We start from the raw sequence: 24,225 nt of genomic DNA on the forward strand, positions 1-24,225 counted from the left end.
AGTCTGGGTTGATGCTGATGGCTCTGTCACAGTCCCTGATGGCTGCGTTGGGTTTCTCCATCTGGATGAACACACTGACAGAGAGGGCGACTGGTTACACTCACTATCATTTATAGAAGGATTAGTCATGAAGCAAAGAGAGCATGGAGGATTCTCACCTGGCCCTCTTGGCGTACATGATGGCTACGCAGGGGTTCAGCTTGATGGCTTCCGTAAAAAGACCCAGGGCTTTCTGCAGATCGCCTGTAACAGACAAAGAGATAATAAACAGGGCTCGACATTAAGGACTGCCCGATGGCCCGGGGCCATCTAGTATTTAGCTCGGGCCATGAAGCCTCACCTGCTGGTTGCCCGATCGGGCAATCTATTATACCAGTATCATGCAGCTCGCGGATCCAGTAATGAGTGACCCGACAGTAAAACTAAACATATCTCTAACTAGTTTAGGTAGTTTGAGAGGTAATTAAAATAGCTACGTGTGATATTCTAACCTGAAGTGTGTGTTTTGTTCCGCTCACCGCTGCATGTGATCATGCAGAGCTGCGTGTGGACTCGTCAGCAGCAGCTGATCTATCTCTCCCGTCAGATTAGACTTCACTCGCGTTTATGTCCATATCGATCAGATCCAGCTAGTTCTAGCTAATGATATGACTACCTGCTTATTAAAAGACACCTTGACCTAAACAATAAGTGTCGCTATGCAACTGGGTGACGCCACAAAGTATAGCGCAGCATTATGCATTTGTTTACATGCCCACCGGAACCCCGAAGCATTAGCAACAGATCAACGCACAATCAACCCATACAGCACATCTCTTTCTCCACATTAAGTGTTACACATTAGAATTGACTACTCTTGTCTGTCACATAAGTGGCGCAACTGACGCGGTATTGCGCTAAAGGGAAATTATTTTTAGATTTTTTTTTAGATTTACTTGCTAACGGGAACTCTGACGTCGCCATTGTGTGTGCTTCGCGGATGCACTCGGCTGCTCGGGTCTGCTCGGTCAGCTTCTAGATGAGGAGGCATTCCTTCGACCAACTTACAGTCGATAACATTACAAACATTTTTAACAGGGGCCATAATAGCGTAAATAATGTTTGTTTTGGCAGTTATAACTGCATGTAATGTTTTCTACTTTTTTACATCTGGGAAGGCATTTGCCTTCATCAGATGGAAAGTGTCTTGACAAACAACTTAAGTATTTCTTATAGCTATGCAGGGCATGCAAGCGAGCAAACACAAACAAGTGAAATGAAGAATACAATTGAAATTGTAATATTGTGGTGGTTCATCTTATAATTCAGTCTATAGAATGCACCAGACAACATCTAAGACCTGCAAAAATCTAAATGTTCTAGGGGGAGGCCCCCCAAACCCTTCGTGCGTCATTTCGTCCGCGCGCATTTTCAGGGCAATCTCTATTGGGCTCAGGGCCATCTGTAAATTAGCTTAGATGGCCCACAGGGCCATCTCCCAAAATCCTTAATGTCATGCACTGGTAAATGTAATTCAATTTTAAATGTTGTTACAGTTACCCAATGGATGTGTCCGTCTTTTCTAAATATAATATCAACCCACCTTCTCCTAAAGCATCAATGGCCTCAATCTTCTTCTCATTGGCCTGATCCATCATCTCCTCTGATACCTGAGGGAACGTATGCACACAATGTGGCTTAGTTATTCTCCATCTTTTATTAATAAAAGGTCAAAAAAAGTAATGTTTGATAGAAAATATAGAAAAATCTCAACATTATACCTCAGTGGTTTCAACATCTCCCATCTCCTGCGGCTCGTCGGTGTCCGGTTCAATCACTCCCTCCATTTCAATTTCTGAGAAAGCAAAGCGATAAACCCAAGAGTTACAATGAGCTCTTGTGGGGAACACAATCTATGAACATGGGATAACTTGGGATATTCTTAGGAAATCAAATCGGCAGTCTGACAGCCTCACACACATTCAGGAATGCTGCCGTTTCAATAACTAATTAACTAAAGCCAGGTTTGAAAATGGGGACATGTCTGCGAACTGCACTCATTAATCTACTTTTCAATTATTGGTAGAGAAACTTGCTTTTTTTTTTTTATTAAAGGGGCCCTATTTGCTCATTTTCAGGCTCATATCTGTATTTTGGAGGGAACTTTGGGATTTTAGTCTAGTTTAGACCATTTCCATGCACAAAAACATATACGACACACTACAGGCCTTTAAAATGTGCCTTTTCGATGTCTTGGTGTATTTTCCTTAGTGTTTGAGACGGCACTGCAGCAAAGTTATGTAATTTTCCTCCTTCAGACCTGAATCTATAAATATACCTACAAAAAGAAACTGTTTGACATTTTGGATAATAATCCATTTTGTTTTCTTGCTCAGAGCTAGAGTTTGAAAATACACAACCGAAAAAAATCTGCCCCTTCCTTCAGACTTCCTTACAGAGCCCCTCCTCCAACACACACGAACATGACCAATGAGGGCACGAGATAAGTTTATGTACAGATGGAAGGCTGACAGGCAGGTAGGCCATCCAGTTACTTTAGCCGGGCCGGCTCAGATGATTGGTCGTGCTTTTTAAAGCGCCACGGCTTCCACAGATGACATTTTTTTATGGATTTATTGTCAAAGCATTTAATTTATTCATTGTAACTAAAAAGAGTGTGTTTGTTGTAAAAGGATCAGATGTCATCTCTTCTCTGTAAACTGCACTGTAGGCTAATACTTTAAGAGTGAATCTATACGCCTACTGCCTGAATCTGCTTTTCACTTTTTTTGGTTCATTTTTTCTTTTTTAATTCAGTAGGTGAACCTATATGTTCATAATGGTGTGTGTGAGCTTAACTGTGGGTATTAATCTAAAAGGGAGCATTTTCTGTCAGCTCAGCAGTGGCGGCCGGCCCATAGGGACGCCGCCCCACCTCTTCCCACATACAAAAAAAAATATTAAATTAAAAAATATTAAATTAAAAAATATATATTTCAAAAAATATATATTTTTTATATTTTTAATGAAAAAGGTAAATATCATACAATTGGTATCAGTAAAATGTATAATCTACAATAAAATCTTGTTTAAAATTGTGTTACGATGTCTAAAGTTACTGATAAGTCACATGTTTCCTGCCTGGCCTTGCCCTTGGCATTAGTTTATCATTACGGGGCGCTGCCCCCGAGCCAAACAGCAGCAACCAGCACGTTGCAGAAGTCTCAATAGTAAACTGTGCCGCCGAAACATAATTTCAGCCAATCAGTGATCATATTTTGGTCACGAGGGCGCTCACGTTGGCGCCCACGTTGCTTACGTGCGTTGACGTGAGTTATTTTTTAGACTCCTGAGGAACTGGGGTAGTATCTATAGTAACGCAGTGTAGGCGGAGCCGTGACGTCATCTTCAATGAGTTCCCCAGAAAAACAACACAGCTGTTAGCTCTTAGCACTCAGAGCTCACAGCTCTTCATATCTGTTCAGAAACTAGACAAAAGTTAAACAAGTACAAACCACATACTGTCTGTGTCATGGCGAATACAGTCGCTGGTTTATTTATGTCTGTATAGGCCGTTGTTGTGAGTGTGGACGGTCGGAGCATTTACAACGTTAGCTTAGCCAAATCTCAATTAGAAAACACGCATTTTAAAAGGTTTTTCGCCTGCCGTCTGTCTGCAGACTTGTCAAAGCCTTAATTCATGGTTTTTAATATCCGGTATCAGTATGTTGTTACTTCGGCATCATTTTGAAACTTGTATTACAATTAAATCACTGTCAAATATGTTCATCTTGTTGTAGTTGTAGCCCCCTTGACAGCGATTCTCTCTCGAGTTTAGCATACTCAGCCCGACTCAGCCTGGTTGTTCCTGGCCCTAGAACCACGATTTTATGGGGCCATTACATCACCAGAAGTCCCAATTTAAGGGGTAATTTCTCCCAAAAAAAAAGTTTTACTCACTATATCAACAGCCCCACCAAAAATATTTTCCACCAGCCGCCACTGCAGCTCGGATTAAATGTTTGAGTATAGGCTACTAACTGAATATGCTGAATGAAATGCAGGTTTTCCTATGAATTAAATCTCTGAGCAGAGGACTTTCTGATACCAAATATCTTGGTTTAGTCTTTTCTAGAGTTACACTATGCTGTTGTCTTGCATAACACACATTAACTTTGTGAAACTTTGTACCTAAATCACTCTCCTCGTCCTCAGACAGTCCGGTAGGCTGTGGTTCTGGAGCTGGAGCTGAGGTAGGAGGAGGACCACAAGGACAACCGCCCTAAAAAAAAAAAAATCAGAGAGCAAGTAGTTACAGCATAAAATGTGGGGGAAAAAAATGTATCAAAAGTGTTCAATAAATGATTTATGACTCACATGGCACGACCCCTTTGGCTTGGATGGAGGAGGGATTTTTGAATCCATGCTGAAATATAAAATATGGAGAACAATTCAGCAAACAATACAAGGAGTTTTCAGGTATTTTATTCGCTGGCTAGGCCAAATATAAATCACACATTTAATATATACAAAATTAGATTTTTTAGATTTAAATTGTTTTGTATCAACAGTCATTAAAACATAATAACCAGAACATGTATTTTATTAAAATACACGTATTGTTTCAAACGGGGTTCCTGCAGGTTTCACCAACTCAAATGTAAGACTTTTTAAGACCACTTTGGATAGAATTTAAGACCTATTTCAGGGCAAGAAAGTATGAAGGAAAATTGCTATGAAAGAAGAAACACGTCCCATAATTACTTACAAAGTAAATGTATTCATGTTCAACATAAGAACGATGACTGAACATAACAGTCACTGTTTGAAATGGGGGGGAGCCAGGGGGAGCTTGGCTCCCCTAAAGTGCATATTTGTGGGACACAGATTATAAATGTTGAGTTTCTGTAAATAAAAGTTCTTGAAATAAATAAGTCATTGTTCATTACAGTTTCTGAATATTTCTGGGTGTTGCCATCTGTACGTGGAGGCGCTGCATTCTTTACGCTACTTACGTTGCTATGGTTACGGCGCGGTATTTGAAATGTCCACATTGATATTTTTTTTTAACTCTGGCTTTGAAATAAAAAATATGGCGAATATAGAGCTCTGCTGCCTTCATGCTGTTGTATGATTGGTGTTTAGTTACGGTATTTTAGCGTCCACAGCCCCTCCGCTTTTAGGGTTGACGTACAGTAGACCCAAACGTCACCCGGAGGTCCCCAGATGTTGTTGCGGGAGCTGTTGTACTAGCCAACGCTACATTAGCAAAACAAATGCTAATTTTCTCTGCAAAAGGTGCAGCGGGCTACACACACGTTCCCCATCACTGGTTTCGACCAAGAACTAAATTCAATGTTTTCCAACCAAATACGGTTGAACTTAAACCTCCCCATATTTATTTTTAAGTAGATTGGAAGATACCTGAGTTTCTGACTGCCGCTAGCTGAAGCTTGGTTGCTAGGTTACTATCTGGGTGTTCTTCGATAAGGGGCCGGAAGAAACAAAGTTAGTGATTACTGGTTCCATGTTGATTTATTTCAATACAAATTGTTGGGGGGAACTGAAAGGCCCTTACCGTACTAGTTACTTTGCAGCACGGACATTTCCCCCAAAACACATTTAGACGTGATCGCAACACAGAAGTACCTTTCAAATCTGATATTTTTTAAGACCTTCTAAATCATATTTAAGACCTTTCTTATTTTTTTTTATCATATTTAAGATTTTTTAAGACCCCGCGAGAACCCTGTTCAAAACTTTATTACTTTAGTAGTACCAATGGATTTTATCACAGATCGTGAAAGAAAAACACAATGTTCTGCATTTGTTTCTTTTTAAAAATGAATGTCTTTAAACATGCACCATTGTACACCAAATAAAAATTACTTAAATGTGTAATTTACTTAGATATAAGCCTGATTAAGATTTCAACCAAATGTAAGTTAAATGATTCTAGGATGTTTTGGTGAGAATTTGATGATTATTAGGATAATGTTCGCCACTATATTTGTGATGGGTCATTTGAATTGCCTCAAATCCGTAATGGCTTCCATGCAGTGGCGGTTCTAGAATATTTTACATGGGGTGGCAAAGGGGGGGCAAGAGGTCATGCCAGGGTGGCATGGGAGGGCGGACAGTACGTGGTATTTTATACTGTATATCAGAGTTCCCGTTGGCCGGTAATTACCGGACTATGACCGGTAAAATATGCTGAAGACCGGCATATTTTATCTCTCCGGTCAAAATTATTTCCCCTTAGCGCAATACCGCATCAGTTGTGCCACTTATGTGACAGACAAGAAGAGTATGTGACAGACAAAAGAGTGTGTGACAGATAAGAATAGTCAATTCTAATGTCTAAAACTTAATATGGAGAAAGAGATGTCCTGTATGGGTTGATTGTGCGTCGATCTGTTGGTAATGCCTCGGGGTTCCGCTGGGCATGTAAACAAATGCATAATGCTGCGCTATACTTTGCGGCCTCACCCGGTTGCATAGTGATGCTTATTGTTTAGGTGTCTTTTAATAAGCAGGTAGTCATATCATTAGCTAGAACTAGCTGGATCTGATCGATATGGACATAAACGTGAGGGAAGTCTAATCTGACGGGAGAGAGAGATCAGCTGCTGCTTACGAGTCGACACGCAGCTCTGCATGATCACCTGCAGCGGTGAGCGGAGCAAAACACACTTCAGGTTAGAATATCCCACGTAGCTATTTTAATTACCTCTCAAACTACCTAAACTAGTTATAGATATGTTTAGTTTTACTGTCGGGTCACTCATTACTGGATCCGCGAGCTGCATGATACTGACGGGCTGTCAGGAGAGGGAGAGAGCACTCTGATTATTATTCCCGTGTTATTGTACGTTACTGTTCACTTTTGAATAATGTAGTTAATCTACTATAATTAGTTTGTTTAATGTCAAAATCATATCAATTTGTTTTAAAGCTCAATAAATAACAAAGACCTTTGACCGGCACTTTTCTAATTTTGTCCGGAAGATTTCAACTTTAACGGACATTTTGACCGGCAAAAAAATATTCTAACGGGAACTCCGTATATATATATATATATATATAAAACCTATTTATTGTTAGATCATGCCCCAACACAAGTGTTCTTAATGCAAAAGTGAATCAAGGTGTTCAGACAAACAAACTAAAATATAGTATAAAACAGCTCAATACTCATGATACCCTAGTATTCTATTTACTGTAAGTACAGTGAAAGTACTTAGTAATGAAACACACAAATGACATCACCCATCTCTTCAGAGAGCTAAAGGTGACCTGTGCAGCAACACATTTTAATAAATATTTGTCAATACTAAGAGCCGGTCCTAGCCGATAGCTCTGACCCTCCTGGTCTCTTCAGTGCACTCTCTTTTCATCCTTCTGTTCATCCTCATCACTTCTCAGATATGTCTTTTTGTTGTTGTTGAATCACTCCTATACTCTGGCCTGCAAGAGTCTACTTGTGAAAAGAACTGGTGCAAATGCTTGTTACTTTACACGTTAAGCTCCTTACACACCAAACTGACACCAAAGAACACGTCCCGATGGAACCTCGGCTCACGTCTCCTGCGTCTCGGCCATGTTTCGCACTGGAACACACCGCAAAGACTTCAGCCGACGGCCAAGTTGCACGTACGAACTGCGCATGCGTGAGTGGCAATAACTCTCCTTACCAGGTGGCGTTAGTGTGTATTCATAATTCAAAACGGGCAACAACCGGAAGACAGACAGTGGCCGTTTCCAAATGTCGAGTATACCTGCTGCAGAACCACTATTTCAAGTATACTACGTCGTCGAGTGGCGCCGAATGCTGGGCATTTAACATGCATTTAAACAGTCCTTCGGCACCACTCGATGACGTAGTATACTTGAAATAGTGGCTCTGCAGCCACTATTTACTCGACATTGAGAAACGGCCTGTCACTACCCGATCTGCACCCCTGCCCGATCTGCACATGTACGAGATGGTCCGCCATATTTGACAACTACATACGGCAACTCTAATAGGACACTTGACAGTGGCGTTTGGCAAATCAGAAAAAGAACACTAAAAAAACCCGACAATATTAATCTGAACGAGAGAGATGAGTTATTGTCATTACAACGTGACTTCACTATTATTTAACAACTCCTTTTATTGGGTCCTTTTATTGGGTTAAGTACATTGTCAGAATAAGTGAGAAATGGATTTAACTTCTGTTAGACAGCTATCATACATACTGAAGAAATATTGACTGAATGTATGCAATATGTATGGCATTCATAATTTATATCGAATTACATTAACTGTGAATGTCCTTCATTTTATTTCAAATAAAATAAAATATTTTTATTTCAAATAAAATAAAATATTTTTATAGATATTTGAGACGTTTATGACTCGTGCATGCACGATGCAAATCGGGCAGCCGTCTAGACGTCAAATGTCCCATTAGAGTTGCTGTATGGATTTGTCCAATATGGCGGACCATCTCGCACATGCGGAGTGCAGATCGGGCAGGGGTGCAGATCGGGTAATGACACAGACTGCGTGATACACCGAGAGAAGAAGAAAAGACATAAATAATTTGATATAAACAAACACCAAATAGCGTGTGCCTTCCATTTTCACTCTACAACGAGAAGCTCATGGGGCTTTCCCGAACCTGTGTCGAGAGCTGGAGTGAAATGAAATCTCAGATTTGCCTTCTTAATAGTTTGTTTGGGTCCCTCACTTCCGTTTCGCTTCTCATGCACTGATTCGCTAAGCTGGACAGCCAATCAGAGTGTTTTTTTGCGACATTCAACATGTCGAATCGGCTGCGGAAGGCGTCGGCACGGCCGAAAAGACACGACGGTGCAGTCCACACCAATCTGAGTAGGGCGACACGACACTCATCGACGGCCCGACATCTATCGACTCCGAAAATCGGCTCGGTTTGTAAGGACCTTTAGGGCCATGTAGCCAATAAGAATCATAGCAAATAAATATAAAATCAGAAAGTATTTATCAAACGCACACAGGCAGCTGTGTTTAGACCCAGTTTGAGGGTAAATTATGTATCCTGGTTTAAATTATCTGGCCTCATTGCTGTGATGTGTAATTTACGTGGATTTAATAGTACCGCATAGTTTAGCAAAGTTTAATGCAGGGCCGTAGCTGCGTTTTTAACGGGCCGAAGATGATATTTAAAATGATTCACTTTTAATTAATTAACTGCTTGTTTCGTTGCATGAGAAGCTTGTGGACATATGGCGCATTACCATTGCAGGGCCTCGCTCGGCTTAGTACGGTATAGTTAGGCCAGGCTCACTTTATGCTGCGTTTCCATTACAGTTTAGTAGCTGGGGCAGTAACTATAGTAACACAGTGTAGGCGGAGCCGTGACGTCATCTTCAATGCGAACCACAGAAAAACAACATCAGCCGTTAGCTGTTAGTCCTCAGAGCTCCTCATATCTGTTCAGAAACTAGACAAAAGTTAAACAAGTACAAACCACAGACTGTCTGTGTCATGACGAATACAGTCGCTGGTTTATTTATGTCTGTATAGGCCTTTGTTGTGAGTGTGGACGGTCGGAGCATATACTGCGTTAGCTTAGCCAAGCTCCATTTAGAAAACACGCATTTTAAAAAGGTTTTTCGTCTGCCGTCTGTCTGCAGACTTGTCAAAGCATTAATTCATGGTTTTTACTAACCGGTATCAGTATGTTGTTACTTCTGCATTATTTTGAAACGTGTATTACATCACGGTCAAATATGTTCATTGTGTTGTAGTTGTAGCCCCCTTGCCAGCAATTCTCTCTCTAGTTTAGCATACTCAGCCCGACTCAGCCTGGTTGTTGGTCCGCTAAGAACCTCGATTTTATGGGGCCAGAAAAACTGTCAAATAGTACCCGCTAGCCGGTACTATGCCTAGTGGAAAAGCAACAAAAAAACAGCCTTAAACCGTGCTGTAGTGGAAATGCGCCAACCCATTAGTGTAGGTTTGTTTCTACAAGTACAGTTTTAGGGACACAAAAGTTAGGGGGGCAGCTGGGGAAGGGCTAGGCTCCACAGTGGGGGGGAAGCTACCCCCCCTTGCCCCCACCGTAGATCTGCCCCTGCTTCCATGTGATTTGACTAGGGATGTAACAATACCATGTTGGACAGGTCTCCTTTGAAAAAGAGATCGATGATCTCAATGGGGACCACCTGGTTAAATAAAGGTTTTTAAAAAATATATATATATTTTCAAAAAATCGGGGTAGATTTTGTCAGTCTCACGACGGCATCGAGACATTTATTTATTGCGATGTATCCCTAAATTTGACTATAAAATAGAAAGGGATGAAACATTTTTCTTTGCATGGGTTCTGATGTGGTGCAATTGATTACACACACACACACACACACACACACACATGTTTCTTTCTGGAAGGTGGGCGGGACTGATGCACGTGGTAAACTTGCACAATGTTTTACACTTCAAGAACTTCAGTGACACAATTACAGAATAAATCATCAATTAAACTGTTACTTGCACACACACGTACACACAGACACACACTCCCCCCCCCCAAACACACACACACACGAATACTGACCCATGCAACCAGGTCCGGAAGAAGCCCAGCTCCGGCAGGTGCAGGACGTCAGAACTGGCCTCGCACATCTGCACGAAGCCTTTTAACTCTGCCACTTTCCGTGGGTCCATGTTGCTCTGTCGCGTCGAGCAGACAGCACACTGAATTATGTAACAAAAAACAGACGGAAAAAAACACAACAACTCAGTTCAGTGTGGCTTTGTTTACGTGCTAACGCTAATACCAGCTTTGCTAAGCTAAGTTAGCTAACGTGCAACAGAGGATGGATTAGCAAAACCTCGCGTTGCTTACCCCACAATTCAGATAAACTAGCAATGAGGCAACCGTGCACAAAAAGCTTTAATGGCTATCTTTAATGGTCGCAGAAGGCATGAGTTTGTGGACATTTCTGGAAATGTAAATCTGTCCCAGTTTGACGCATGATAACGCCGTTAGCTAATCAGCGTTAGCATGCAAAATGGGCCGTGATTAATTACAAATAGTTGGAAAGCTACAGCTAAGAATAACAGTGAATGAAGGGAAACGCACCTGATAGAAGACGCAAACAGTTCACACGGGAGAATAAAAAACAGGAAGGTTGCAGGAGATTTCTATCGACACTACTCTGCTTCAGTGAAGTGTCGTCGCTTCTATGTTTTCATTCAGGCGAGAATCAGGACAGACTGACAGAGGACCCGGGGTTTTATTGCCCTGAGGTGAGCCTGTCAGGCAACAAATAGGATGCATATAAATGAACTATTAAAGCTTGAGTATGGCCCTCGTTGTGTCATAGATAGATCTGAATTCAAAATATGACTTACTTATGTAGAAGTTTTAGCGTCTCATTAACTTAAAGTACCAACAGTAAGCACATTGCAGAATGGCCCATTTCAGAGCCATAAATATCACTGAATTATAATAAGGTATGCATGCATGTCACTTATCTCTTCAGTGTTTCAGCTGGTAAAGGCTGGGTTTATTTTAATTACTTGATATCCTTCTTGGTAGTATGACCTATAATAATATTTATTTTATTTGAAATATTCTGAGTACTTTTTCCACACTCCGAAGCAGAAGATGGCGGTATTACTGTCAGGCCGGATGACAACCGTCCTGGGAGGCATAACTCAGGGCAGCATCTCTCAATCTCCACACATGAACGGGGTTAGCATCAAGCTAACGATGCTAACTGCCAACCTTTGGAGATATTTAACAGTTATATAAGAGGATTTTCAACAAAGGTGAGTCTCATCAACAAATTGCTATGTTTCTCTGTAGACATAGAGCCTTAGTTGATCAACTTCACTGTGTGTTGTCTCATGTTTACAGAGGTTAGCACACCTTGCTGTGACTGGTCGGTGTCCTCCAGTTGCAGCAGAAATGTTGCCCTCAAACAGCTCCATGGTGAGGTCTGCTGCCAGGCTACTGAGAACCTGGAGGCCAGGTGAGAACAATATAGTGTTTTTTTGTTTTATTTGTACCTACATACAATCATAAGGTACTGTTGCTTAAATAGAGTTTTTCAAATTAACATTACTTTATATTTCTACTGCACTTATGTTACATTTCAGAGGGAAATATTAAGCTAGTAACTCCACTGCATTACATGACAGTTAGTTATCAGATGAATTTTACATAGACATACAGCATAGATATAGATAAAATACAGTGCAGCTGATAATACTATATTTCACTGTTTATACAACCTTGTTCTCCACTTGTGTTGTTATATAAGTGTAAGTAACAACATTTATATTTAGTGGGTATTCAATCAATGGAAATCATTTATAAACTATATGTTTTGCTGCAATTTCTTGTCACATATCAGCCTAAATATACATTTTACGAAGACAACACTTATATATTTGTGATAAGTTAATATTGTGAAGTTTTGAAGTTCTCCTCTGTGAATCAGCCTTTGACAGCAGATTAAACTGAATTAAAGGTTAAACCAGATGTATGCAGCATTGTAGGATCCCAGTTTAAGATTGTTTGCTGTCTCTTTATCTGTGTCTCTGTCTGCAGGATGTGTCTGGTGTCCGTGCAGAAACATTTCTCTGAAACCCGGAGGTTCGAGACCAAAGACTCTTCCACAGCGGTACCTGGGCCAGCCGAGCCCCTTCACTCATCCACACCTCATCAAACATGGTGAGTAGTTTTACAATGGATCGCTGGATCGCTACATATACACCTCTTTACAGAAAACCTGCAACATACTCATTAGTACCCATGCAGAAAACTTCTCTTAAAGGTCCCATGTCATGGCCATTTCTACTGATCATAATTCCATTGTTGATGTCTACTAAAATAAATGTATATTGTGCAATTTTCCAAACTCACATTGGTTTCTCATACAGCATCTCTGTATAGTATGTGTATTCACTCTGTCCAAAACGGCTTGTTGAGCCCAGTGGCCATCGGAGAGACAGAGAGACACAGCGAAACCTAGCCCGAAACACGCACCCGCAGCCTGGCTGGTTTGCCCAGGCTGAGTTCCTCTGTGTCTCGCTGTCTCGCCGACCCCACACCATTGAGCCAGCTCACAGTGTCCCGCTCCTTGCAGCAGCGAGCCTCGCAAAGTCCCGCCGAGTATGTGTGTGTGAGGAAGTCCGCGGATTGGTCCAAACGTAACGGCTCCGCGGACGTAACTTAACGGAAATGGACCAATCTGCGGAGCCGTTACGTTACGTCATTATACCCAAGAAGTAAACAATGGAAAATGAGAAATCTCCAATGAGGCGTTCTGGGGCAGCATAGACAGGTCTTTTCTGTGTTAGAGTTTTACTCACTACAGGGTGTACTTTGAGGATTTGTGACTCTGCAGACCGTTTACAAGGGGACGGGTAATAACCAGAAAAGCATGACATGGGACCTTTAATATCTCTTATATTTTCACTACATTTTCAAGTCAGGCATTTTCTGGGACATTCCCAACATTTGAAACGATGTCACAAAAAAGGCCTCACAAGGTTCTTTTATATCAACGTATACAAAGTAAACAAGTAATTTTCTAGTTTTTCAGTATTAGCGTTAAGAGTATAATCAAAAAGCATCTAAGAGCAGTATGTATGCCATTCAGAAGCTAAGCTCAAATATATAAGATATGAAGCATTTTATAGTCATCATTGGAATCAATAGACTAATAGTATTTCTTTAGCCCACTAATCTCATAATCCAATCATTGTAGTTATTCTAAAATATCTAATCTAAATTGGATTATATGTTCCTTAAAATTAAAACATGTTTCCTTGCTTTGGACAAACAATTTATGGATAGTTTGTTTCTTATCTTGAAAGAAATCATTAGAAAACAACACAATGACAATGCATACTATATGTCTAGGTTTTGATCTGCTGTTTAACACTGATACGCCTTATGTTGTGATCTCTGCTCCTCAGGTGAGGTGACCCCGGGTTTGACCCAGACAGAGTTCGAGCTCCGCAGACTCAGGCTGGCCTCACTGATCGAGGCGCAGGCCGACAGGCTGGGACCCTCCGCCTCCTCCAGCACCCATGTGGTCGTCTTGTTGTCCCACCCGACCCGCTACATGACTAACGACATCCCTTACCCCTTCCACCAGAACCAGGTGCAAGCTTGAATTTAAAGAAATTAAACCAAAGATAAGTTATATCTGCTTGTGCCTTTGTGGGGTTTTAACAGGCACAGGCAAGAGAGAGGTGCAGTGATGTGTTTTCAAAGTTTGGGAGTTAAGGATCACAAGGGCTCCCCTTAACTAAACGCCAATTGGGTTTTCTATTGGATTTTGGAATGTTTCAGAAAATAAGATCTCTGACAAACACATGTTTATGATATTTCAAAGTTTTATTCAGCAGGATAATCTCTACATACTGTATAAACACCACTTTCATAATTGTTGTGATGTGTTTATAATACATTTCGGCGTGATGACGTTTAGTCACTTGTTAGCAAACGTTTTTCTGACACATAGTAGATTTAGACGTTCACCAGTTCAACAGTTCACTGACGTATTTAATGTCATAGAACAAAAAATGTTTTGAAATATTTCAGGCATCTAACCAAAAACCCATTAGAAAAAACACTGACTTCAGGGAACCCGGAAGTGGTATAAAGCTGACTTATGTCAGGGTTTTAGGACTCATTCTCTATGTTTTTGTCATTTAGAATACTGATTGTGTGTAATTTAAGATAGCCGTCATCATTAACCTGTGTCCATATGATCCTCAGGATTTCCTGTACCTCAGTGGCATCCTGGAGCCGGACAGTGCCTTGGTTCTGTACGGGACAGGACGCCCGGACCAAGCCATCCTGTTTGTCCCGCGCAGAGACCCGAGCAGAGAGCTGTGGGACGGCCCGCGGTCGGGGAAGGATGGAGCGGCGGCTCTGACCGGCATCGAGAGAGTTCACTGCACAGAAGAACTGGGTCTGGTTCTCAAGAGCCTTAAAGGTGGGGGGAGGCATGATTCTTCTCATTCCAGATTCCAGATTCAGGGCTTTTATTGTCATTTGTACATAGCTGCAATATAGATATGTTAATGAAAATATTAGGTCACAGGCTCCTCCAACAGTGCAACACAATTAAACAGACAAAATAGTTAAAATTGTGCAAGTAATACAAATAAAATAGAATAGAAATACTACAAGCTGTGCGTTTATTTAACCAATTGGATGCCGCTCACTGAAATTAGGGCGCTGTTGGAATGAAGAAACAAAGCGCTATATTTCAATCTGAGTAAACAAACTGGTTAGTTTAAATGCATGAAAGAAACACTTTCCTATCAGTTGTCTCTTGCCTTGAACAAACACTACGTTTTTTATTTATTTATTTATTTAACCTTTACTTAAACAGATAAAAAAGCATTGAGATAAAATCTCCTTTTCAATGCTGACCTGGCCAAGAAGGCAGCAACGTTGCACATAACACAAATATATAAAATACAGAGAACACAACTAAGAAAACAAAAGACGAAAAGCATTCACTACATTGTGCACATTAGGACAGTAAGAACGGTACACTACTTATTAGAGCAGCTGGTGGTAAGGACCTCAGACAACTTCAATTTAAAACATGCTATTGAGACAAGGGCCCTCAGTTTGAGGCTTGATTGAAGGTCATTCCAAGACCAAGGACCATAATAAAGCCTCAGTCCGCACGGCAGGAACCTGGACCCGTATCCAGGCACTGGGTCTGAGGTTGTAAGAGTCACAAACTGGAGCAAATCTGGCACATATGTAGAGTGGAAGCTTACCTAAAATGGCTTTATACATTAATAAAACCCAATGCTGCATCCTACAAGTGAGGACAGTCCAGTTAGGCTATACCGTTTGCAATGATGAGTCCTATAGGGTGCATTTGATATCTAACGCAGTGCAGCATGGGAGAGTGGGTCAAGTTACTACTGTAGGTAGTTCTATTTACCTTGGCATTATAGAGCAGACAAACACACAGTATAACCCTTTTCACTGGTTCTCTTTATACAAATCCATGAAATTAGCCTTCTTTAGCTAAAGTATCATATTTTAATTTAGGGATTCAATTATTTTTTCAAATGAAATAAAAAGAAACCAAGTTTATTTGTTTATTTTTATTATATATACTATTTTGTATGTTCTTTCCCATTATGACTATGTATGTCATTACGTATCCTGTCATGCTATGTTTTTTCTTTTTTATTTCTTGTTGGCTGTTATGTTTGTGTTCTATGTTGTAAAAGAGAAGCATTATTTCCACCCCAAAGAAATCTGTACTATTGCTTACACTCGTATGCTTCTTCTCAATATAAATATTTGAAACGAAATAATAAAAGAAACCGGAACTGACAATTGACTGCCTTCTGATTACAACTTTAACTTCATTGTTACCACTTTCTCTTCTCCTTCTTCCAGGCACTGTGCTGTGGTACGACAGCTCTCTGCCGGCCCACCCTCGGCTCCATCAGGCTCACGTGGGCCCCCTGCTGGACGAGGGGCCGATGCCTCACTCCCTCCGGCCTCTTATCCACTCTCTGAGGGCCGTCAAGAGCTCCGCTGAGGTGGCACTAATGCAAGAAGCAGGTCACATCAGTGCACAGGTTAGTGTGTGTAAATTGCTCAGTGTCAACTTTATACAATTACCAACAAAAGCCTGCAGGGAAGGCAACATTTTCAACAACATGGATTGGTAAAGGGGACTCTGAAAGTTTCAGGAATAAAGATTCTCTCTCTTTTTGTCCTGATCCATTTCTATAAAAACCTGTCTGAAAATGAGCTGATCAGATTTTGGCCACTTTATGATGTCATAACGATTTTTTGGCTTTTGTAACCATTAGCCAATCAGCAACCAAGGTGGTATGTAACTGAATTATTTTCTTTCAGGCTTTTCGGAGAACGATGGCTATGTGTCGAGGAGACGTGGATGAAGCTGTGATCTTTGCTAAGGTAACTAAAGATATTTGGTTGTTATCAGCAGAATGTATAACCGCTACTGTCTCCTTTATTCCTGTGAATTTTTTAACAGTATAATCAAGATGTCATTTTATAGCGTGTATTTAAATAAAGACATATCAATTATTTAGATGTATTCATTGTTATGGCACGAGCCAGCTTTGACTTGACCTGGTAGGTAACAGTGCAGTTACTGTGGTTTGTTTTTAAAGCTTTGTTTTGTCCGAACTGCAAATTAAATGGAATTACACAATATGCCATTAAGCTATACCTTTTTCAAATAAAAAAAGGTCGATAATAAACTTTATCCATTTATTTTATTGATATAACACATTTCGTACAGGAAGTGTAGTTTGAATTGCTTTACAATCAAGTGCAATAACAGGATAACTATTATTTTAAAAAGTGCAAATTCAACTAAAATATACCAAAGAATCAGGTAAATAAATGAAAGTTGGCAGCATGGAGCAGTTTCATTTAGTCGGACAGCTAACATGAAGCTCACAAGGTGATTTCATCCTTCCAGTTTGATTTCGAGAATCGGATCCATGGCGCCAACTTCCTGGCCTACCCGCCTGTCGTTGCCGGAGGAAACCGAGCCAACACTCTGCACTACATCAACAACAACCAGATCATCAAGGTAAAAGGAAGGTGTAGCATGTTATTATTTATATACAGTAATAACTGAACAGCTTTACTGACTCTCTCTCCTCCGTTAGGATGGTGAGATGGTGCTGCTCGATGGAGGCTGTGAATACTTTGGTTACGTCAGTGATATCACTCGGACATGGCCAGTGAATGGAAAGTAAGTTTGTCAAAATAAGCAATTAAACAAATCCTTCATTATGTTTGTTTTCTAAAGGCAGAGCTTTACCTGAAATCCATCTGATCCCTACATCAGAACTCACCCCCTATTTCTTAAACCTTAATTACGCTTAGCTTTGCTTTATTTTTGTATCTTATTGGTGGATATTATTATTATTTTATGTCTATACATTTGGGAACCTTTTTAAAAGGTGTTTTTAAGAAGTATTCTGATGACAGCAACAAACACACACTTAAATATATAATATGTAACATCTTTGCATGAAATATATATATGACTAGACTTGTGTTATACATGGTGTGGAGTTGAGTTCACTAAAACAGAATTGATTTAAGTGAAATACCTACTCCCCATAGGTTCAGCCCTGCGCAGGCGGAGCTGTACGAGGCGGTGCTGGAGGTGCAGCGCTCCTGTCTGTCCATGTGTTCGCCGGGCGTCAGTCTGGATCACATCTACAGCAGCATGCTGGCTCTGCTGGGGCGGCAGCTCAGGAGGCTCGGCGTCGTGAAGGCCAGCAGCAGTGAGGCTGATGTACTGAAGGTAAGAATCAGAGAAATTGAAATGGCATGGAGTCTGGCTGGTAAACATGATGCTTTATCCAGTATGAAGAGAAATTCTGTTGGAAAAAAAAGAAGCAAATTGTGCTTGTTCTGTTTTTGTAAAACAAAGCTGCTGCAAGTAATACAATTCTCAGGATGAGTAGCAGATGATTAACTATACAACAAAGTTATGTTTTCCAGATACAAATATTCAGCTGCTCCTTAAAGTGGACCTATCATGCTATATTTGAATAATATAGTGTAGGGCCATACCTATATAAGGCATATTTATACTTTTTATTTTTCAAAATACCAAACAGATTATGCATTTTAGCCATTCCTCATTTCGCTCAATTGAACACTGTCTTTGCATGGGCTGATTCTGTGAGAACAGCACCATCTACAGGCCTGGCATATGTACTACAGCGTCTCCAGCGCTTTCCAACGGCAATGTCCGTGGCTGTCTCCTCCTGATTGGTGGAGTTGGCCCAATAGCCATAGCGCCACTTCTGTGACGTCATAGAAGTGTTCAAATCTGGATCAGTCTGTATCAGATCCGTTGCAGCCCCTTTTTAAGAGATTTGGGTATAGAGGAAAATAGAGAGGGTTGTGTTTTCTGACACTTGGTGAGTTCCCTGGAACACCGGGGACACATATTCATGTAGAGAAGACGTACAAAAGTGCATTTTGCATGATAGGTCCCCTTTAACTTGAATATAAGGCCTCTGTTGAATAAGAAGCACAAGATCATATTTTACTCTATAAACCATTTATTCACAGCCACATGCACACATATACAGTCTTTTTCAATTGTAAAATGTTAATTGAAATATTTCCCTGATTCAATTATGAATTGTAACAACTGTTGTAAGGTCCAACATTCAATTTGTCTAATTCCTTTGTTTATGACTCAATTGCTGCTTAACTGATCAAATCCCATAACTGGCAGGTGAACTGTGTGTTAAGTGCTGATTAGCAAATGCTAACATTGTAAACTAAGATGATGAACATAGAAAACATTACACCTGTAAACATCAGCAGGTTAGCATGGTCATTGTGAGCATGGCTGAGGATTTGTAGACTGTCGATGTAGAACCACAGAAAAAAGCCTACGTTGTGCCTTTAGCCTTAGACAAAAGCTAATTCAAAGCTTAACCCAAGTCAAACATTTTGGTAAACTGACTTAAACATTCAACAATGATTATTTTGAAATTCAAGTACACACTTTTGATTCTAACACATTCATACATAGTGCAAAAGAGATCAAATATGATTCCCCAGAATTGCATGTTGGAATTTGTGCTCACCTTTTGTAATGTTCTTGTTTAGATGCTTTCTTGATTCATTTGTGCTCTTTGGTGTCGTTAAAAAGTGATTTGACAAGGCTCACTCATGACAGTAACCCCCCATTAATTTCACTTCCTTAATGTTGAGAAGCAAATCAGGTCTGGTCTAGGACTATACAATGACCAACCTTTATGCAACTGTATCAAGCTTTACATGTGTTTACCCAGGCTGCACGGCGGTACTGCCCCCACCACATTGGACATTACCTCGGGATGGACGTCCACGACACTCCTGAGCTGTCCCGCTCACAACCTCTGCAGCCGGGGATGGCCATCACCATAGAACCAGGTTTACACAAACTACCCTTTTTAATACCTGTTTAGTCTTTGGATTATTCTAAAAGACAATCCAGTTACTGTGCTGGAGGAACTGACTCTCACATTACACATGATCTTTTCTACATCTTATCTTTCACGTTATTCCTGCTTCTTCTAATCAAAAATTACTATTAACACCTCTGTTAGCACCAATGTGCAATAATGTAAAAAACAAAGACTATGACACCACTGTCCTAAAACAACACTATGTGCAATATGTAATATTATTATTACTAATGGATGCTACTCCTAGTTAGTCCATCCATTACTGTAACAAGAATCTTTACGTAAATATGTGCAATAATAATAATTTGACTCTTGTTATATACCTCACTTCATTCTACAATGCTACACTTATTATATGTTATAAGTACTCCATGACTTTTAAAACCTGGAAAAGTCATGGAAATTCAAAAAGCTAATTCCAGGCCCTGGAAAAGTTCTGGAAAACAATATTTTTCCCAAAGTTTTGGAAAAGTCATAGAAATGTAACTAAAGTTGCATCAAATATAATTTATATTTGATTTAATCGCCAAAATAGTAATACTATAATGAGAATAAATACTGTATCGTATAGAAATGAAACTTAAAATGGCTTTTAACTAACGAGGTGTTTTGCTGGTGAGAGATTTGAGTTGCCTGTAGAAGCTAGTAAGCCTACTATTTGATTTATATAGGCTCAACATGTTTCATATGCAGACCTTATTTTCCTGTTCCATGTTAAAATAAAGCATTTTCAGTGGTACCGCTGAGAAAGAGTAATGTTTTTGGTCATGGAAAATTAGGTAAAGGTCCTGGAGAAGTCATTGAAAATCATTGGTGAAAAAGTGTATGAACCCTGATTATGTGAAAGCCTTTTTATAGTGTTCTTCGTCACTATCTAAGCTTTCCTATACATTTCCTCTCTGTGGGACGACTAAAGGACTTCTGATTCCTCCTTCTTTTATCACAGGGTTGTACATAGCCGAGGACAACGACCAGGTGCCCAAGCGTTTCCGTGGATTGGGCATCAGGATAGAGGACGACGTGGTGATCCGAGACGAGGGAGGCGCTCTGATTCTGTCCTCAGACGCACCAAAGACCATCGCTGATGTAGAGGAAGCCTGCGCCCAGAGATAAAGGCAGGGAGAGACAGACAGGTGACAAAGTGAGACACTTCCTCTGTGGGCTGGGAGTTTCCAAACGTCTCCACCGTGATGACATCATCCGGCCCAGGGCCCAGGTACATGAAAGGTGGGAGCACATTGCAAAGACTCTGGTTTTAGCCTCAGCAAGTTCTCCAAAATACAGACGATATGATGTGGAAGATCATATATGTTGACGTCTTTCTAACTGTTTAAAGAAACTGGATCGTATTTGTCTTCAACAGTGAGTGATTATGAAGAGGTATAAAGGGTGGGTTTAGTTGTGTGTATGGAATAGTTTGAAGTTGGTTTGCATAGCGTACTCCTTAGCCATAATTGGTGTGATACCTACAGTAGATGACAAAGTTTGATTAAAAACAAACTTAACTTATCGAAATACAAAAGCTGTTGGTCTATTACTGCCTTGATCAGTTTGATTGGTTCGTTTTTGGTTAGTCGAACAATAACGCAAGTAAACAAACTTAACAAGACGGTGGTAAACCAGCATGTTCTTCGTTCTGCAAGTACATCGCTTAACTAATCAGATAGATAGAAGTAGATAACCATCTACTGTAGCTAATACACTATGACTATGGATAAGTTCTTCATCCAATCCCACTTCCAAAAATCCTAAACCGTCAGTTAAAGGGGTTATGATGTGGCTACCATAACAGACGTATTTCTTGTTAAAGTGTAATTACAAATCAGGGCTACGGCAGCTAAAGCAAAACCACCTTTCTTACAAATGTGTAATACGACCATCTAGTGTTGTGATTGTGCTATCAGCAGGGAAATTTCATCCAGAGCCAGAAATAAAGAATCTAGGAACAACTGTTAACCGCTTGCATCAAGTTTATGTTCAGCTGAAGACTCCATGGTTAGATCAAACTACCATGGACTCATCTTCATTCTTAAAACCCGTTTGCTTCTAAACAATATTGTTTTTATTACCAGTATTACCATCATCATGTCACACAGGGATATAATCATTTTGTTGTGTATCTAAAAAAAAAAAAAACGTTTTAGGTACAATGCTATGCGACTTGTGTTGAAGGCAATAGGGTATAATAAGTACATTATTTTGATTAATACCTCAAACTTCCACTTAATGTCTTCTACTCAAACAGGGTGACACAACAGGAGAAAAAACCGAATGGCATACACATCCACTGTGAATGGGAAAAGGCTAATACGCCTATTTTGAGCAGTCTTTTCATGTGTGTACAGTACCTATACACGTGTTAATTTTGGTAAAGAGGAACTTCACACAAATTATTATTTCCCATTCCAAAATGTCAAAACACCAACCACCACTCCCTAGGCTGCAGACAGATCATAAAGTCCATTGTGTTGTCATGCACACAAGTGAGAATTAAAAATGAACCTGTCTTAAACAACTTCCCCTAATGAACATGGAATGATTGTAATGGTGAGTCCAATGAACTGAAAAGTGTGTGTGTGTGTGTGTGTGTGTGTGTGTGTGTGTGTGTGTGTGTGTGTGTGTGTGTGTGTGTGTGTGTGTGTGTGTGTGTGTGTGTGTGTGTGTGTGTGTGTGTGTGTGTGTGTGTGTGTGTGTGTGTGTGTGTGTGTGTGTGTGTGTGTGTGTGTGTGTGTGTGTGTGTGTGTGTGTGTGTGTGTGTGTGTGTGTGTGTGTGTGTGTGTGTGTGTGTGTGTGTGTCTTTTCAAGAGAGAAAAATGTGATATATTCTAAAGAAATGTGTGTGTATATGTATTAAAAAGATCTCGTCAAATTGTTTATGCCAATGCATGCATAAACCCGCACGCCAGGAATGCACCCAGTTTTTCAAAAAGTAACATCGCAAAAAAAAAAAAAAAAGGTGTATGTTTTTTAGTAATAAAAACACGATGATGTGATTTTATATAATGTTGGGATGGATAATGTTGGGAAAAGATTCATTGTACTTCTCCCTGTGATACTTTAAGTACGTTTTATTTTGTGTGGAGTTGTACTACTTGCTGGGGAGTATTCTAAGACAACTGTTGTTGACAGTGGTGGAACGTAACCACCCAGAACATTTTCTCAGGTACTATACTTAGAGACTATTTAATAAACACATTCAAATGTTTTTTAAAGGATCTAAAATTGGCTCCACATTTACAAACTACAACATTTAAGTGCCCTGTCTTTTTTTTTTTGTGATAAAAATAGGACAATGTAATTTTATATAAAAATATAATATTGTGACTTTGTACTTCTACGCCACTACAATTCAGAGGTAAATGGTGTACTTTTACGCCACTACATTTATTGAATACCTTTTTTGGATGAATGATGTGAAATATAATCAACTCCTAAATCAGACTAGTTCCACCTGGAGTAAATCCACAAGCTACCCTGCAGTATACAAAGCCATTCAAACTAGCTGCACCTTTACCAGCTTTGAGAACACTTTCATGATCAATCATTATAATCAAAAGATATATATTATTCTGAATTGGAACAATCTGCAGAATGAGTACTTTTACTTTTGGTACTTTAACTATATTTTGATACTTTTCTATTTTTTCTAATTCTAAGTATTCCTTAACTCTGGTACTTCTAATTGTACTTGAGTACACCATCTGCAGACTTCTTCCACCTCTGGAATTGTATGTTGTACTTCTTATGATGTTATTTTCTCTTGTTCGCCAGTGCCAAGACATATTTCCATTATATGTAAATCTGATTGACAATTAAGTATTCTGGATCTGGATCTAACACTGCTTTTAGCCAATATTTCTGTGCTTCTATTAACATTTTGCATTCAGGACTTTTGTAACCGAGTCTTTTCAGATCTGGGTATTTGGACTTTTACTGAAGTACAAGATCTTGGTACTTCTTCCACCTCTGTGTGAGGAAGAGATTCATGGAGCGCCACTGTCCCCTACAGAAAGTAGAGTAAAGTAATATAATGATTATTTGAATTCATGTATACACTACTGGGTAACTAGCCTAGAATAATGTATGATGTGTCGATTTGTATTAACCTAAATCTACAAAGTAACTAAATATGTAAAATAAATGTAGAGGAGGAAAAAGTTCAACATTTGCCAACAAAAAGTTTTAGTGGAGTAAAAGTAGGCCTATAACGTAATATAATGTGCAAATACTCAAGTAAAGTACCT

The 24,225-nt window shown here is 39.9% G+C and overlaps 2 protein-coding genes across 3 annotated transcripts; one reads left to right on the forward strand and one right to left on the reverse strand.

Annotated features, from left to right (window-relative positions):
• Window position 1: 1 nt before the first annotated feature.
• On the reverse strand, window positions 2-11,244 carry st13 (ST13 Hsp70 interacting protein; the record flags this gene model as incomplete). Its single annotated transcript, XM_079642226.1, has 8 exons — window positions 11,094-11,244; window positions 10,566-10,705; window positions 4,357-4,405; window positions 4,171-4,261; window positions 1,761-1,834; window positions 1,583-1,649; window positions 159-243; window positions 2-74 (listed from the first exon to the last, which is right to left on the reverse strand). Coding segments are annotated over exons 2-8 (549 nt in total), but the record flags the coding sequence as incomplete, so codon positions are not given.
• Window positions 11,245-11,348: 104 nt separating this feature from the next.
• xpnpep3 (X-prolyl aminopeptidase 3, mitochondrial) lies at window positions 11,349-23,226 on the forward strand. Of its 2 annotated transcripts, XR_013801483.1 has the most exons (13): window positions 11,349-11,785; window positions 11,874-11,988; window positions 12,570-12,692; window positions 13,943-14,130; window positions 14,751-14,970; window positions 16,410-16,594; window positions 16,878-16,940; window positions 17,473-17,586; window positions 17,666-17,751; window positions 18,129-18,312; window positions 19,826-19,946; window positions 20,928-21,208; window positions 22,227-23,226. XR_013801483.1 is itself a non-coding variant. In XM_079643883.1 (12 exons), the coding sequence occupies exons 2-12, from the start codon at window positions 11,925-11,927 to the stop codon at window positions 21,092-21,094; spliced, it is 1,515 nt and encodes a 504-aa protein (XP_079500009.1). In that variant the 5' UTR covers window positions 11,349-11,785; window positions 11,874-11,924; the 3' UTR covers window positions 21,095-21,937. The 2 variants fall into 2 exon arrangements, 1 of the variants encoding a protein (XP_079500009.1); XM_079643883.1 differs by lacking the exon at window positions 22,227-23,226 and having other exon boundaries at window positions 20,928-21,937.
• The last annotated feature ends 999 nt before the right edge of the window (window positions 23,227-24,225 follow it).

Source organism: Notothenia rossii (genome assembly GCF_949606895.1).
Source record: "Notothenia rossii genome assembly, chromosome: 8".
NCBI classification, from domain to species: Eukaryota; Metazoa; Chordata; class Actinopteri; order Perciformes; family Nototheniidae; genus Notothenia; species Notothenia rossii.